This window comes from Corvus moneduloides, chromosome 6 (genome assembly GCF_009650955.1).
Source record: "Corvus moneduloides isolate bCorMon1 chromosome 6, bCorMon1.pri, whole genome shotgun sequence".
Classification (NCBI taxonomy): Eukaryota; Metazoa; Chordata; class Aves; order Passeriformes; family Corvidae; genus Corvus; species Corvus moneduloides.
The window spans coordinates 62,380,778-62,396,832 of NC_045481.1; the positions used below are offsets into that span (position 1 = coordinate 62,380,778).

General features: G+C 44.5%; 1 protein-coding gene across 1 annotated transcript in view; it reads right to left on the reverse strand.

The window, feature by feature from the left end:
* ABTB2 (ankyrin repeat and BTB domain containing 2) overlaps positions 1-13,798 on the reverse strand; it is a 111,651-nt gene extending 97,853 nt beyond the window's left edge. Inside the window, exon 1 of the mRNA XM_032111765.1 lies at positions 12,937-13,798. Within this exon, the coding sequence (XP_031967656.1) occupies positions 12,937-13,798 (862 nt within the window). The remainder of the gene's footprint in view (positions 1-12,936) is intronic.
* Positions 13,799-16,055: the final 2,257 nt, after the last annotated feature.

Below are 16,055 nucleotides of genomic sequence, written 5' to 3' on the forward strand. Positions count from 1 at the left end.
AAGATGAGAGTTCAGAGCAGTTCTTTGTGCAGGTATTTATACAGCCACCTGCTACTCCTAAAAATGACTAAAAGAAGAGCCAGCACTTCAACAGGAATCTGTTCTGGTTTTACTCCCCATTTTTACTATATTTGATGCTTTTAACCTGTAGATCTGAATATACAACATATGTCTTAGGATCCCTGGCATTTCAAAATGTACAAGAGATGCAATAAGGTTTTTTTAATAATAAATGAAGGTCAAGCTAAGTGATTAATGGGTTCTTTAATGTGTTATGCTGATTTTGTTCCAAAATAAGCAGCTGCTTTATATGACCTGCCTCATTTCAACAGCAAATCACAAAAAAAGTAGAAGAAATCACTCCCACACGAGTCTCCTAAAGCTCGTGCTGTTCATCACAGAACAAGCCCAGAAAATAACCTGCTGTCCCTGAACAACAGAAAAGTGTCCTCAGATGAACCAGTCCCTCACAACAAATACTACACATTTTTCCAGCTACTCCCTGAGCAAACTCCCCAGTAACAGCTGAGAACAAAAAGCAAGGTTAGGAGAGCAGTGGATTATTAATGCAGATCCATATTCAGACCCAGAAGTCAAATTAGAATGTGTCTATCAAGCCCTAATTAAGATGAATCAAATACAACTTCTCTGTCGTCTTCTAGAAATCACTCTGGGTGACAAAGTCAGCTGAAGCCAGCCCATGCAAGCTCCATGAATATTTTAAAGCAAGAAATATTGTCTCTCCCCCCCCAACAACTGGCTCAAGGGACCTGACAACAAAAGATCTCGTACCTCTAAGCAAAATACAGATTGAAAATACAAGTGACAGTAGCTTCTCACCATTGTGGAGTATCAGAAAGAGCTGTAGCCCACAACAGATTGTTCCAATCAGCCTTACTCAACCACTCGAGCACTCCTTTGTTATGCACTCTCATCAGAGAAATACTTGGCAGCGTTCACATGTAAATCACCAGCAGCTTTTTGGATCACTTCTTTTAATGTAGAATCAGCTCAAACTTTTCAGAATTGGGATGTTTCACTAGAATGCTCTTTCAGGAATACAATGCGCCGCTGAGGGCTCAGGCAGATGGCTTGGCTGAGACAGTCTGCCATTTGAACGCTGTCTCCCGTCAGATTTAAATAAAATCAAAAAAGGAAAAGCAGCAAATCTTTCTTTTGACATTATATTGCACATAAAAAGGCAGCAGTTACTGGAAGATACAGGGTCATGAAATAAACAGCCCAGTCACTGATCCCAGGCCCAAGGTTAAACCCACCCCAAGTTATTTAATTTCTAAATGAGATTAATTGGTAGCTCCAGTCTCATTCTTGACAGATACATCACCAGCGCACCCAGCAATACTTGGCAGTGTAACACACAGACCTCACCTAACTCCTGTTCACAGTTCCATTCTTCCAAGCAGCTGGAGAGGGACAACATACACAAGCCAAACTGGAATAAACCACCCTCTTACATGACTCCCTTCAGTCAGAATTAAAAACCACAGATGGGCCTGGGAGAGCAAGTTTTAAAGCAGGTTTTTACCATGAGAGGTTTGCTGAGCTCCTGTTCTGTCTGTCCAGAATGCCTCCCAAGCATGATGCTCAGTGTGGATTTGCTGTAAATTTTAGTTAAAGAGCATCTCCTTTGCAAAAATTAAATTAGGAACTGCTGGAGAAATTATCCTCTGCCCCCATCTGTCAAGGGAGCATAAGCTGACCAGTCCTATACTACTCCTCAGACACACTGGAAGCTTTGCAGACTGTGCAGTTCATTACACACAGATTATTGTGCTTATCTCTCATAGGCAGATAAGAAAACTCTTTTCTCTCCAAAGCAAATCACTCCAGTATTCCCTATTTTAACCTACAGCTCAAAGAAAATGCATTAATAACTCTGACCCTGTGATCTAGCCAGGGCTAGAAAGCAACCCAGCTCCACTAACCAACCACCACCTGCATCCCTGTCACTTCATGGGCCACAGCCACACTCTGTAGTGCACGGAACCCAGGCCTTGATCCCTGAAAATAGGACTAAACCCCCAAAATGAGTCTGTGGGGAGGGGAGGCAGGAGCTGCTCTTCTGCCTGATGTGCCCCAAGCTCCGTGTGGTTACTCCTTTCTCCTCTGTTTCACTCCCCTCTCAGCCCAGCATGACCAATTAAGCAAGGGCTGAATCAGGCCCCTCCTATATAAATGGATCATTTGAAATTATGCACGTTACTTTACGTGGAAAAAATTCGAGCTTTTAAAAAAATGAGGGTATAAAATATAAAAAGACATTTAAAGCGCGCGGGCGCGCGCACACACAAGGCAGCTTTGCTTCGCCCTGCCTGGTGAGCAGAACAGATAGCCTGTTCTCTGAAAGTCCCTTTTAACTGCAAACCTTATACTGGCTGTGTGTATTTTGGACCCTTTCCCATCCTACCATGATTTCCTGTCTGAGTCTGCAGCCCATGGCAACAGCAGAAAATTGGAGTGTGGGCTTTGCAGATGGTGCAAGGCCAAATGCCCCGTGCCAGCTCGGTATCTTCTGCCACAACTTATGCATTATCTAAGTCTTGGCTGTGTGGCAAGAGTTACCTGCATGCTAATATATTACATTAATTTTCATTTATAAATTGTGCCTGCCTTAGGGGAACTCTGGCCTGCTGCAGTGAACGTGAAAAACCACAATCACACAGCCCTGCATATACATCATCACAGCGTAACAGGAAAAATGCTCAGTGTTCCCAACTGCTGTGGAGGTACAAGAAAACTCACAGAGAGTTTTATCACTCCATTCCTGCAGGTCACAGGTCACCCCAACTGTCTGGAAACAAAGCAAGACACCCTCTCCCCACATCTATGGACGGGCAGCACATAGATCATCCCACAAAATAACCTACAGTGAAAGCTGCATTTCCACGTGTCTGCAGCAAAAACATGAGCCATGGAATTACACACACAGGGAAAAGGTGACAGAAACAATTCCAGGGTTGCTTTCTATGGAGAAATGTTGAGCATGACTCTTCCCTGAGTGGCTTCAGTAAGAGGCTCTGCATCCAGCACTGCCCTGAGAGACCGGAGCTGGAGGATGGACACACTTTTCCAAAGGAATAATGTTACCAAAATCACACCAGTCACCCACACTGCACTCACCAGCACAGCTACAGAACTACCTCAGGGCACAGATGCTTTAAATCCCCCCACCCAGGTTTTCCACAGAAGGAATGGTCACCAAAGCCAAAGCTTCTCCCACCTCCAGGTGTAAATCCCTTAAGTTTACTACAAAGTACTAAAACAAAACCACCTCCGACAAACATGTGGCCTCAATCCAAGCAATTCTGAACCCAGGCAACTGCTTCGGAAAGGATCCAGTCCTTTCTGAGAAGCAAAAATTGATCCATTATCTATTAAATCAAATGTAAATTATTCCTTTGGCTGCAGCAAGGTTAAACCGAGGTAAGCAGCACTTCCCACATGGACTCTGAGCTTCTTTCAGTAGCAGGTCATTGACAACAACTCTGACAAATCTCCTGATCTTACTTCAGGTTCAAACAAAAATGATACTCTTTCAAGCCACAATTTCAACACAGGCTCACAAAGCATAGCAGAAATTTTCATAACACTTCCTGGGGGGAAAAAAAAACAACTTTAAAAGCCTTTTTATATTGACAATAGAATGAGATGGTTTATTAAAAACAACTATAAAGATTATTGGTTGCTACCATTATAGTTTTTCACCTTCTTCCCTCCCTTCTAAGTTCAACTGTTCCTTCAGTGCAAATATCCAAAGACACGTTATAAAATTGATATAATAGCTTAAAAGTACCAGAAACCACGCTAAGATCATAATAAAACTGTATCAATTCAACTCTGGAGCAAATTTTAGGATCTCTAGACTAAACAAAGCCACCAGTGCAAGCTGAGCACAAAACCGGGTGGGGGGCTGGAATGAAGATAACATTCAAGCAAAGAGCAGAAATTCAATGTGTAATTAAACAGAACTTACATCCACCCCCACAGAGGAAATACATTTCATTCTATGTTATCTTTTACATTATTACAACAAGCATCCATCCCAAAGGTTTCGCTTAGGCCTGTGGTGTTATCTCAGGAAATTGCACAAAAACTAGAAAAAAAGCAATAAAAATGAACCTCACAACTATTTGTAAGAGGAATCAAAGATAAAGATGAGTGAACTGCCTAAAAGCAGCCCATAACCCCCCGTTTTTGCTTTCACCTGACATGAGTCAGTGGTGCCTGGAGTACTGAGTAGTCACATAAACAAACAAGAAACTGACTTCCATTAAATTCTAGTAAAACATCAAAAACCCAAACAGTTTGAAGAGAGAATATGAGGCAAAACTGGCCTAATTCCCTACTTTAGCTGTTTGCCAACATGCAACTCTTGTCCTTCAGCTCAAATAGTAGTGTGCTTTATTCACAAACAGTAAAATGTAAATATTAGAAGAAAATCTATTCACTGTCATCTTGGAATTAAATCAGGAGAAAACCCAGAACTACATAGGATCAAAAAACCACTAGATAATAATGCCTCTGCATGCTTGTCTTTTTAATGTATAAGTCCAGCATAAACACAGTTATATTTTCTGCTTTATTCTCCAGGTCCTGGGCAACAGACTCCAGATTGGGATAGAAATTAAAGCAACAAGTATCCAGCATGGACTGTGATGTTATAAACACTGAAGAAGGGGACAAGCAGATTATGCCTTCTGTAGCGTTCCTTTCCTCTCATCCCCAAAATACCATAAACAACTTTTACTTTGATCTTGCATAGCCCCACAGCAAATTTATCAGTTGTTATAAACCTACAGCCACAAACTGAAAAGTTGCTCTGAAATGTTTATTTGGCTTCAGTTCTTTGTCTCTATCCCAGGACTCTACCACAAACACTCTTCATCATCTCAAGCATTTTGGTGTCACTACACAAAAACTACAGGAGTTTGTTAAGCACATTTTCCTCTTTTTTTTTTTTTTTTTTGCTTATGTCAAGGCTTTTTAATTTTTGGACAGGGAGAGCCAAATGCAGCCTCGTGACAGATTGCTCTGGAATTCTGCTCAATTCAGACATGAAACAGGTCAAGTACAACATGACGTGAACATCAGACAGGTTTTAAGAAAGAGATGGTCCAGGTGTAATAATTAAACAACCAGAACAAGACCGACAAGTGCTCAGGTGTACAAGTGAACTCTGAGTGTCTGGGTCAAAGTCACACCAAGAGCACCAAGCAATCCCTGAGACCCGATTTAATGATGCTCCCAGGCTGCAGCCCAGCACCTCGGCTCTGCTGAGCAGCGATTTCAGAGAAATGCTTCACGTCAGATCACAGCAAAGACCAGCCCAAACCACCTCCCCACGGAGGGGCTCCTCAAACAGCATCAGCTGGACTAGGAATCACATCATTAAGGAGCAGGTTTTGAGCAGATGAGGAGGAGGAAGTTTACAATTCTAAGGGACTTTCATCTACAAGCACCACATAATGAGTAGGTTTTAACAGACGGGGATTTTATAGCTCAGAATTCCATTTAACTTTAATCCTTAGTGTCCCCTCCTGAAGAGAGCAGCAGTCACACCATCCCCTTTCCCCAGAAGTTACTTCCATGCCATAAATTCTGTCCCACACATCCCAAGCTCACAGAAGTGCAGTCACCACCCTGGCAGGCTGCAGGCAGACACCTGGATTAGGGGTTGACAAAACCACCTCAGCCGTGCCCTGCCCATCGCTGGCCTCTCCTCGCTGCCTTGTCAAGCTCAACCAGGTCACCTGCTGTGTCCAAACCCTTCCCAAGGACCAGGCTGAGCTCCCAGATCCTGCCTGGCTCGCAACCGAAGGCCAAAGACAAGTCTGGATGTGTTGGGGTGAAAGGAACAAACCTTTCCTCTTTCTATTGTTGCTTTCTTGGGACAAGTCCTTCGATGCAAACAAGACAACTTCACTTCAAAGGCTCTCCTCACTCACGTGGTTGAAAGGTGATCCTTCAGGTCCCTTCCAACCTGATATTCCATAAAAAAAAAAATCCACAACTTGGAACCCTTAAATTGACTCATGCTCTCAACAACATCCACCAGTTTTTTATATATATATAAAAATTTTTTTTCCAAATGTAGCTGCCCTTCCATATGGAAGAGAATCAAGAGTTCTGTTGAAGTCTTTTGGCCCCAATTTGTAAATTAAGAAAGCACGAAGCCACCACTGTCTCAGATTTACTGTTGCCTCAGGCTTGTTTGGATTTAACCAAACGTCATGTTAGGCACTTAGGTTCAAAATACCACGTAAATCAAACCCCATTAAAACAAGAAGAGCACCAGAAATTATCGGTTTTATCCTTTTGTTCATCAGCCTGAATTCTCATAGCTCAGCATGAGCAAATGGACATTTCCTCCTGCTGTCTACTGGTGGGGCAAAACTTCATCAGGGAGAGAGGTTTCCCTTAATGTCCAGCTTGCAAAATCCTGAGCCTGAAACAATGGGAGATGTTTAGAAATAAGGACCACATACACTGACTTGAAAAGCTCAGCCCTGACCAAATGCAAAGTGAGAGCTCAGATGGAAATGGAGAATTATTTTCCTCTCTTTTCCAAACATTCAGGAGAATTAAGACAGCTGAGTGATTTACTGGGCACTGTAGAGTATCCAGTGGGTTTATTGTGTTTACAAGCCTCTGTTTCTCTTCTGTTGAATTCTGCTGGCACAACGGACAAATTGCTCAAGAAGAAGTTAAATGTGAAATGTATTAGCCTTTAAGAAAGGACAACATGTTAATTTAGTGAAGATCACAGGATTAATACTATTTTTGGCCTTATTCCATCTTCTTGCATTGCTGTAAAATGAGTTTTTTAACAACTTACTTCTACTTCAACACCAAGATTTTGGGTTTAAGCTCCCAAGTGCAAGCGGGCACTACTGAGCTTTGGCTCTCTGTGAAGTTAATGAATGTTTGAGTCCTCACCCATCCTCCTCTGCAACTTGGTAATTGTTTATTAAGTGAATTTTATGGTCTATTGTAAATAAGTGTTTCCAGTACTTTACGTATGTTTCCTGCAGCAGAGGACTTCATAAACTGAAGCATTTCCTTTGAGTTGTTGCAGACCCATCCATTACAAAACCAAGCTGGGGAAAGGGACAGAAAAATCAAACAGATGAAGAAAGCTCTAAATGGACCATTAACAGGAATAATTGAATCCCGTGATGTACATCAGCAGAAATAAACTGTTACAACATGAAAACATTGCAAGAACACTACCACCCAAACAAGATTTTTCAGCATAAGAAAAATGTTTCATCTCAACCCCGTTATCACAGCAAAATTGATTCAAAATTCACCACTACCCTTTGTTACCACTGCAGTTAGTTTTGGAATGACCCCAAATTAGGGAGGATTAAGATGTCAAAACAGCCAAAATCTATATATATGACATCCATGCACTGGATGAGTGCTGATCTCAAGGAAGAGGAGGATATCCACAATCCTATAGATCAGGTGTGGAAGCTGACTGACAACCAGCAACTCTCCCTCAATCAGGTGAGTTCAAGTTTCAAGTCACATTAGAAATTAGATGAGGTCCATGAGAAAAAAACCCACACCCTGGTGGCTCAGTTCAGCAAAATCAGCTGCAAGATCTCCAATTTAATTCCAGTTATTCCAATATCAGAAGACATGTACATCAAACACCCTATTTTATTACTAAAATATGAACACTCAGAGCTCATGCCTCATTTTCTGCTGACATGTACACACAAAACAACCTGTAAGAGCACCCCAAAATGCTGCACTGGTGCTCGCTGCTAATTTTAGAGCTAAACCAGCCTCATTTTACACCTGGAAAAATCAATAAATCAATGAACCAAATGCCAAAGCCCTGTTGTAACTCAGGGATAAAATTTAGTCCTGGCCCCAACAGTATTTGCTCAGTTCAGACTTTTGCAGTACAAGAGATTTCAGCCTTGACACAACAGATCACAGAGTTTTCTCTCCAAGAGGTCCCTCCCTCACAGCCCAACTCCCCTGTTTCACAGAATTAAGTTGCCACCAACACAGATTCCACTAAAAATCCAAATATCACCAGCATTTGCTGCTGGTATTTACAGACAAGAGGGATTCCAGCACTTTCTCTTTAACCAATTTTACTGAAAGGACACAAATTTTGTTGCCCTGGGGCAATATCAGCAACGTGAAGGATTAAGACAGCATCATTACTTTTTACATTGATTACATTTCCTTTACTATAACTAAAAACTTTATACAGACACACAGAAAACTGACTGTAAATGGAAAAAAATAGGCATTTTAGCCTCACTTGCTCTACACTTTACCATAAGATGCACAATTAAGAACACATACATCTGCAGAGATGCACCTGGTGGTTTGTTTTTCGTAGGAGAGGTGAGCATGTGTGTACAAGCATTAATATTTAGGCTTAAAGAATTTGTCCCTGTGGCTTTGTGGATAGAAATCCAAGCTCTTGGCTGTGTAGGAGTAGAAGCACACAAGGTGGGCTGGGGGTCCAGAGGTGAATGAAGCCATCGCTGGAAGAGGATCATAGCTACAACCAGCTCATCCAACATGGAAATGTGTACACAAATTACCAAATTCCCGCCCAGGAATCCCCAAAATTACCCCCAACTCCTGCTTCAGACAAGGTAACACAGAAGACAGAGTTATTTGATTTTTTTTTTTTTTCCCCTGAAACAATTTGCAGGCCACCTACTGTACCACCATAAGAGTCTTGTATTTCCCCTCAGTTTCATTTATTGATTGCCTTTGCAGCTCTTCCCCCCGCCCCCCCTAAAAAAGCCCCCCTTCCACCATGCAGTGCTTTCCTGAAGACTTGTGGAGCTGATAGCTTATTAAAATTGATGAGGCTCTTGATGAGCACACCCGTTTGTTCAGCTCAGATAACAAAAGGACACTCAGCTTATTGAAATGTCAGTATTTTCTTCCCCCCCCATGCTGCATTTCAATACAGTACCGTGACTGTGCAGAAATAAAGTTATTTCAGAACATGTGATAGGTATAAAAAGGAATTTTCATCATGGCATAGCTCTAAAAAATCCTCTATGTTAAAACTGGCTGTAGTTCTCAACCTGTGTTAGTGCAGTGGGAAACACAGAAGAACACAGGGTTGGTGGCAGTAAATGCTAACTAAGCCCATGTTTGATAAGGTTTGTCATTGTTTAGTGTCAGACAGAAGAAAATTCATGCCTTGTTTAATTTTTTAGAGTCCAAACCGCTCCCTCACACTGCGAGGAAAGGTTATACAGCTCCCCCCTCAACCCTCTTCTAAGAAAAATGCCTCAAAACACAAGTAGAATTATTTCAGATCCTATTTCTCCTCCTCCTCAGCTCAGCAAGCCACAAGACTCATTTGTGGGTTAGTTCATCCAGGGAGAACTTCAAGTGTTTGGGCTAAGAGGTACATGAAGAAACAGCATTATCAAGTTAAATTCCAACCCTTCCCCCTCTCCCTTATTTTTTTTTTTTTCCTTTGGCAAAACATCTGTCAACACTTCTATCTCCAGAGCACCAGGATGTGCTGATGCATTAAACAGCACAGCAGGTGGACTGGCAGACACAGGAGTGCCTGACCATAACCAGAGAGTTCAGTACAACCCAAGTGCTGTAATTAACAGGGCAATAATACCAAAATGTATTTGCAGTGCTGACAGCTCGGAGTCTAAAGAACCACACATCAAACAGAAGCAGATCAAGTAAAAGAATCACATTCCCAAGGTAAGTTTGGGTTTCAACTCGTCTCTCCACAAACATTTTAAATTAATAGACTCCAATAATCCCAAATTAGCATGTCTCAAGACCCCTGTGAAACTACTGGGTGCACTCTCTACCACTGGACATCATGCATCTCCATGTAATTAAAAACAGACAATAAAACACGTATTCCACTTTCCACTTGTTTTACCTTTCACTAGCTACACTGTTCAGCAGCTGCTCATCTTTTTTGCTGCCTGTACTTCATTTTCTGTCCAGCATTCCTCTATTTTAGCAACATCCTCCCTTAGATTCTGCCTAGAAAGACCTTATCCTTGGAGGCATTAACACACCCAGAGCCTGGCAGGACTCCTCAGGGCCATAGGCTCAGGTCATTCCTCCTCCTTCCAAGGCAGAGCCACCAAGTCCCAAGCACAAAGTCAGAACTCACACAGAGAGTGAGCAGAGAGTGGCTCACAGAAGCAGCAAAAAAGCTGATTAAAGAACAGCTTCACAGAAAGGACAAATAAACAAGCAAGCCACAGATTATCGTTTATTTAAAACTAATATTAGAATTCCCCCTTCAGCATTTACAGAGTTTCAAACTTCACCCTTCACACAGCAGGTGTTGATTAAAACACGTTTGTTGCTAATACACAATATTGCTCCTTCAGCCTCCAAAGCTTCAAGACCAGTGACTGGACCGTGCTCTTTGATGGGAGATTAGTCACTGAAGAAATACAGGTCTAAACCTCCGTCTCATGAGAATTTCGGAAGATTTATGCATTTACTTACTGTTTCTTTGACTCCAAAGCAGCAGGCTGTCCTGATCTAATAATGAAAATGGTATTCAATAGATCATAATGCCACAAATGTCCATTATTAGAATCCTGTGCAATCTTCTGCATAGGACAGCGCCATGGATTTCATCCAGGGATTACAATGCTTGACTGGAGTTAGGACTGAACCTTTAAGTGCTTTTTATCTCTGACATGAAACTCAGGGCTATAAAACGAAACCCAACACACCACACAACCCCCCCCGCCCAAGTGTGCAATTTACGAGTGCTCCACTAAACGCTCTTACTAGAAGAGAAACAAAACTGACAGTAAAGCAATTTTCCCTGTTCCTTAAAACAGGAACAAATCCAGTTATTTTACTGCCAGATCTACTTCAGATTTAAATTAATGTAAAAGACAAGATCATTTGAAAGCACTGTGCGGAATGATGTGAATACTACTCATTTACAATTCCTACAGGGAGAAGAACAGAGAAGTTATTTCAAGCTTTTTTGCATCCATATAAAAACCATTTGTGGCCTTACAACTGCAAGAAAAGCCATTTAGAGGATTCACTGACTTGTGTCAGGTAAAACACTAGTGACAGACTGTCACAGGAAATCCCGGGATGCCTTCACGTGCGGTTTTATTCAATTTCCAGACTTAAAAAATGCATTCAATTATTGACAGAATTGATCTGAAAGGCAGGAACAACAAAAGAGGCAACAGAAGCCAATCCTTCTGTGGCCACTGACTGCTTGGCCTTCCACTGTGCAGGAGCGTTATCATAACTGACCATTTGGTGCTCTGAATATTTATAAGTATTTCCCTGCACACTCCCCCTTCTTCCCATTCAACACCAGCACCCATTCATTCACCGCAGTTTTTCCAAGGAGATTTCTCTCAAATAGATTAAAAAAAACCAAAACAACCAAACCTCAGTGAGGGTCCAACTCTTCACTTTACACACAGAACCTGTGTGGCAGAAGCACTGAGCAGAGAAGAGCTGAAATGTACATTTCGGTTCACGGAACCAAAGTATTTCACTCCAGGTGCCCTAAACAAGGAACAAGAGAGGGGAAACAAGTCCCCTTCTCGGAGCCAGCATAAAGAATGGCAAGTGTTTTGGTAGACCCGGCATCCTCATACCTCCCTATTCACCCAAGAGTTTGTAGTTAGAAATGGACGTGTCTGTGTCTGACTTTTAAAGTTACAGCTATGCCCTGAACCAGTGCCAAGAGAACAGCCACAGGGCTCTTCACATTTATCTCACGAATGTTTAGTAATGCTGACCCGAAGGGGACACTCGCTGCAGTCACCTACTCGTGATCTGAACCACGGAATTGCTTGGGTACAGGAAAACTGCAGGAAATCAATGCACCCAGGGAGAAGGTGAGTCAGTGCATCTCTGACGAAGTGTTTCAAAGGGGTTTTCCCTCAAATGAAAACAGCTCCCTTACTTCTCTCGCTGTGAGATTCCCCTTTGAAAAGACCAAGTTCCTTGGTTTTACAGAGTTAAATCACAAACGTGTTAAGCATGGAATAGTCAAGCGTAACGGGGGCCAGCAAAAGCCATGAAATCGTGGGTGGCACACAACAGATTTTCTAAACTGGACGTTTCCCCGCATTCTCCATGGAAAAACACGGTATTCCTCAGTGTGTCAATGCAAAATAAACAGCGCAGCTCCTTAACACAACTGTCACGGCTTAAGCTTTCCAAACTGCAGCAAGATGCCAACATTCCTCTATGCGCTCAAGTGTTCGGAAACTTTGCTTTCCAAACAAATGACAGCGGTAAGTACCTTAGCACTGTGTTAGTCTCATCACCGAGGCACCGTCCTACACTCACACACAAGCTCTTGTTTATGGCAGGAAAGGACACCACAGGTTTCTGCTGAACTACAAGGGAGTCCGAGTAACATGAAGTTTAAACTTTTTGCTCATAAAGTGAATTTTACTGGGGCAAAAGGGGGAAAAAAATGATGTTGTTTTCCCTCTCCAGGCTGTATGCGGTTACAGCATCTTTAAGATGAAACTGCAAGATATTCGCTGTAAGATAAATTCTGATTAAAAGAGATATAGTGGTACTTTCTGGACAGCAGCTTGTAAAGCACATTTCATCTTAGGGTTACAGAGAACATATCTGCACGCCAGTTAGAGGGAAAATGCTCAAAACAGCAGCTGGTGGAAAGTCAGATGTTTGTTAGGACAACAAGGCTTGGTTTCCCACAGCCTTTTATAAGCTGGTACATCCTAGGAACGGAGCAGGATCATTCTTGCCTGGCAAGACCGTCGTGCCCGCTTTACGCACACACAAACCACGACCAAGATGCAATCCAGATGCAAAGAAAACCCAGCAAAACCCCAAGTCCACAGAGAGCGAGGATTTTACCGTAAAGCTTGCTGGGATGAAGGCAACAGACTGTAAAAGCTGGATTCTTACCATTAGCGTTTTTCCCACAGATGAGGTGCTCGTAAGGTTGCAACACTCCCCAAAGTTCCGCATCGTTGTTGATAACCATCTCCAGGATTTCAGCCGAGATCTCCCCGCCACCATCGGGGCTCTGACTCGCCAAAACCCTAGCCTTAATCTCTTCCACCAGGTTCTCCATGCACGCCGTCAAGGAGATGGCCGCGTACTCGTGGATCCTCACCGAAATCCTCGTGTCCACCATCCACCTGAAAAACCTCCCCACCGAGAAGGTGAGGCCGCAGCGGGCCGATTTGCCTTTCCTCAGCCCATCCCCGGCGCTCATGCTGTACAGCGAGAGCGCCTTGACAGTGGCCAGGACGCAGCTCTCGGCCAGGGCCCAGCTCTGGATGAGTTTGATGGCGCTCTGCACCTCGAAGCGGGTGCACTTGGAGTGCATCACGCTGAGGCGCTGAGCCTCCCTGGACACCCTGATCAGGGCGCGCCGCAGCAGCTGCGAGAGCCGCCTGACAGCTTCCTGCGAAAAGCTCCTGCCGTGGCCGTCTGCCTTCCCTTTGCGCAGGATTCTGCCGATGTCTTCATCAGTCCAAGGGTATTCCTCGAGATCCGGCAGCTTAGGGCACTTGGAGAAGATATCTGCGACCTCGGGGTCTTCCGGCAGCACGGTGTTCACGGTGTCCCAGCTGTTATTCCTACTGTTCATGGAGCCCGAGTAGTACCACCAGTTGCCTCTGTGCTGAGAAGAGGTGAAGGCTTGCGAGTTGGACTTGGAAGAAGACAGACTAAGGGACCTGCAGGAATCCCCTGCCCCATAACCAGAGTCCAAAGTTAAATCCTCCAGGGTCTTCAGAGTCGAGCTGTATATCCCAGCCATAGGAAAGACGGGTTAAGCCAAGCGGCAGGACAAGCGCGAAAGGTGAGGCTGGGGCAGATCCCTAGCGAGCCCCGAGCGGCGCGGGAGGATCGGCAGCGCAGCGGGCAGGAGCCCTCCCCGAGGGCCCGGCTACCTCCATCCCGGCGGGGAGCTGCGCTCAGCCATGTCCCGCTCGGGCCGGCGGCGGCAGCGGAGGGCGCGGAGGCTCCGGCGGGGCGGGACGGGCGCTCGGCGGCGGCTCCGGCGCAACTTCCCCGCCGCGGCTCCGCCGCGCGCTCCGCACCGCCGCATGCAAATGAGGCGCGCGGCCAGCACCAATCGGCGGCGGCGGCGGGGACGGCCCGGCCAATCACGCGCGAGAGGGGCGGGGCGGGAGGCGGGGCGAGGGAGGGCGCGGGGAGCGGGCCGTGCGCGGCTCGGGGCGCGGAGCCCGTGCGGGGCGGCGGGCGGGGGTCGGTGCTCGGAGCGGGGATGGTGCGGGCGGCCCCGGGGCCCGGAGGTCCTGACGGGAGCCTCTGTGGCACGGCGGGTGCCCCCCGAGCTCGGGCCGGGAGCCGCGCGCGGAGCGGGGGAGCCGGCGCGTCCCGCCGGGGTGCGCGGGCCGAGGGCGCCCCCGCGCGGCCGCAGCGGGGAGCGGCGGCGCAGAGCCGCGAGTATCGCTGCGTTTCGGGCTCGGGTCCTCAAATCCTTATAATTTAACTTAAAACGGGCTTTGCACATCTTCCTACAAGACGCGGCCCTCGCAAAGATCCCGAACCAGCTGCTATTTACGGCCACCCGACCCAGGCACACACGGTAAAGCAGGAGAGAATGCGTGTCCTTGATAACGCTGCCACTGCGACAAAGTGCATAAAAACCCTCGTGCTCAAAGGATCACATTTTTATCTGTTAGTTCACACGGATTCTGAATTTTGCTCTCTATTCCTGCCATATTCTCGCTGTTTGTAGGATACATGTGAAAGGGTACGAGTAGAAGCCTAAAGAGAGTAAATTCAAAACTTCTCACAAAGGCTATTTTCACATCGAAAGGTACTGTCAAGACAGATCTTACACGGTCCTTAACTACAGATTAAAAAACCAATATACATCTTTTCCACAGTAACGTTCCTCACAAGATACAGCTTCCAACTATTATCAGCTTCAATACCTGGATTTCCAGAGCTAAAGTCTAAAAGACAAACTATCTTTGCACCATGAGGACAAACCTTTCAGCAGGGCCTGTTGCAATAGGACAAGGGGGAATGATTTTTAACTGACAGAGGGATGATTGAGATGATACAGGAAAGAGATTTCCTACTTCAAAACTACAATGCCTTACAGGACACCCTTTTGTCTTTTTGTACTGCAGTGTATACATTATTTAACATTAATAAAAAAATGTGTCATAACTATTAGGTATGAATGAAATACTTGAAAAAAATAATCTATTTTACTTATGCACCTCTGCTCACATGATCAAGCAGCTTCTGTTTGTACTAGAAGACAAAATACTTAACAGGGTGTCCTAACTTCCCCTAGCTGAACCCCAAAACTGATTTTTTTTTTTTAACATAAGATCATCTTTTATCTTTCTTATATTGAAGCCCAACTATAATGCAGCTCTCAGCTTTTTCATAGCTTCTCCCCATGAAATAATGAACACAAAGCAAAAGTTGTCTAATAAAACCAGACCCAATTCTCTCAAAGTAATCCCAATTTATCTGGAAATCTTAACACCTCAGCACCTCATTTGTGCTCCACTGTCAGCTCAGAAATTGGTATTTTTACTACACAACTGATGCCTCACTCAGGTGTTATTTTACAGATCAAAGCTAACTCTGCTATTTTGGTGTGGTTTTTAGGCTACATTTTTAAGAGCTGACAATACAAAACTGACAGCAAGCATGGTAAATAGGTCCCTAAATGTGAGGCAAGGCATGACTGCTTCAAAACACCCAGTTTTAAGTCTCATGTATTCAATCAATACACTTCTATATAAAAAAATTATCATCTTCTTTCTTACATCTGTATTTAATCCCAAATCTTAGGGTGCCATGGACTACTGCAGGCCTCTTAAACAAGACTTCTAGTGGATGACCATGTGGTGGCCGTCCCTCAGTCCCCACATCTCTCCACTGCCTCCTCAAAACCAAGATATTCCTGTTAGATCCTCTACGAACATGCACAGAAGACTTGTGTCTTCACAAGGATCACTGTAAGAATGGGAATGGGGCAGAAAAAGGCAACAGAGTTTGGCCTCTCTCACCAAAAAGCCTTC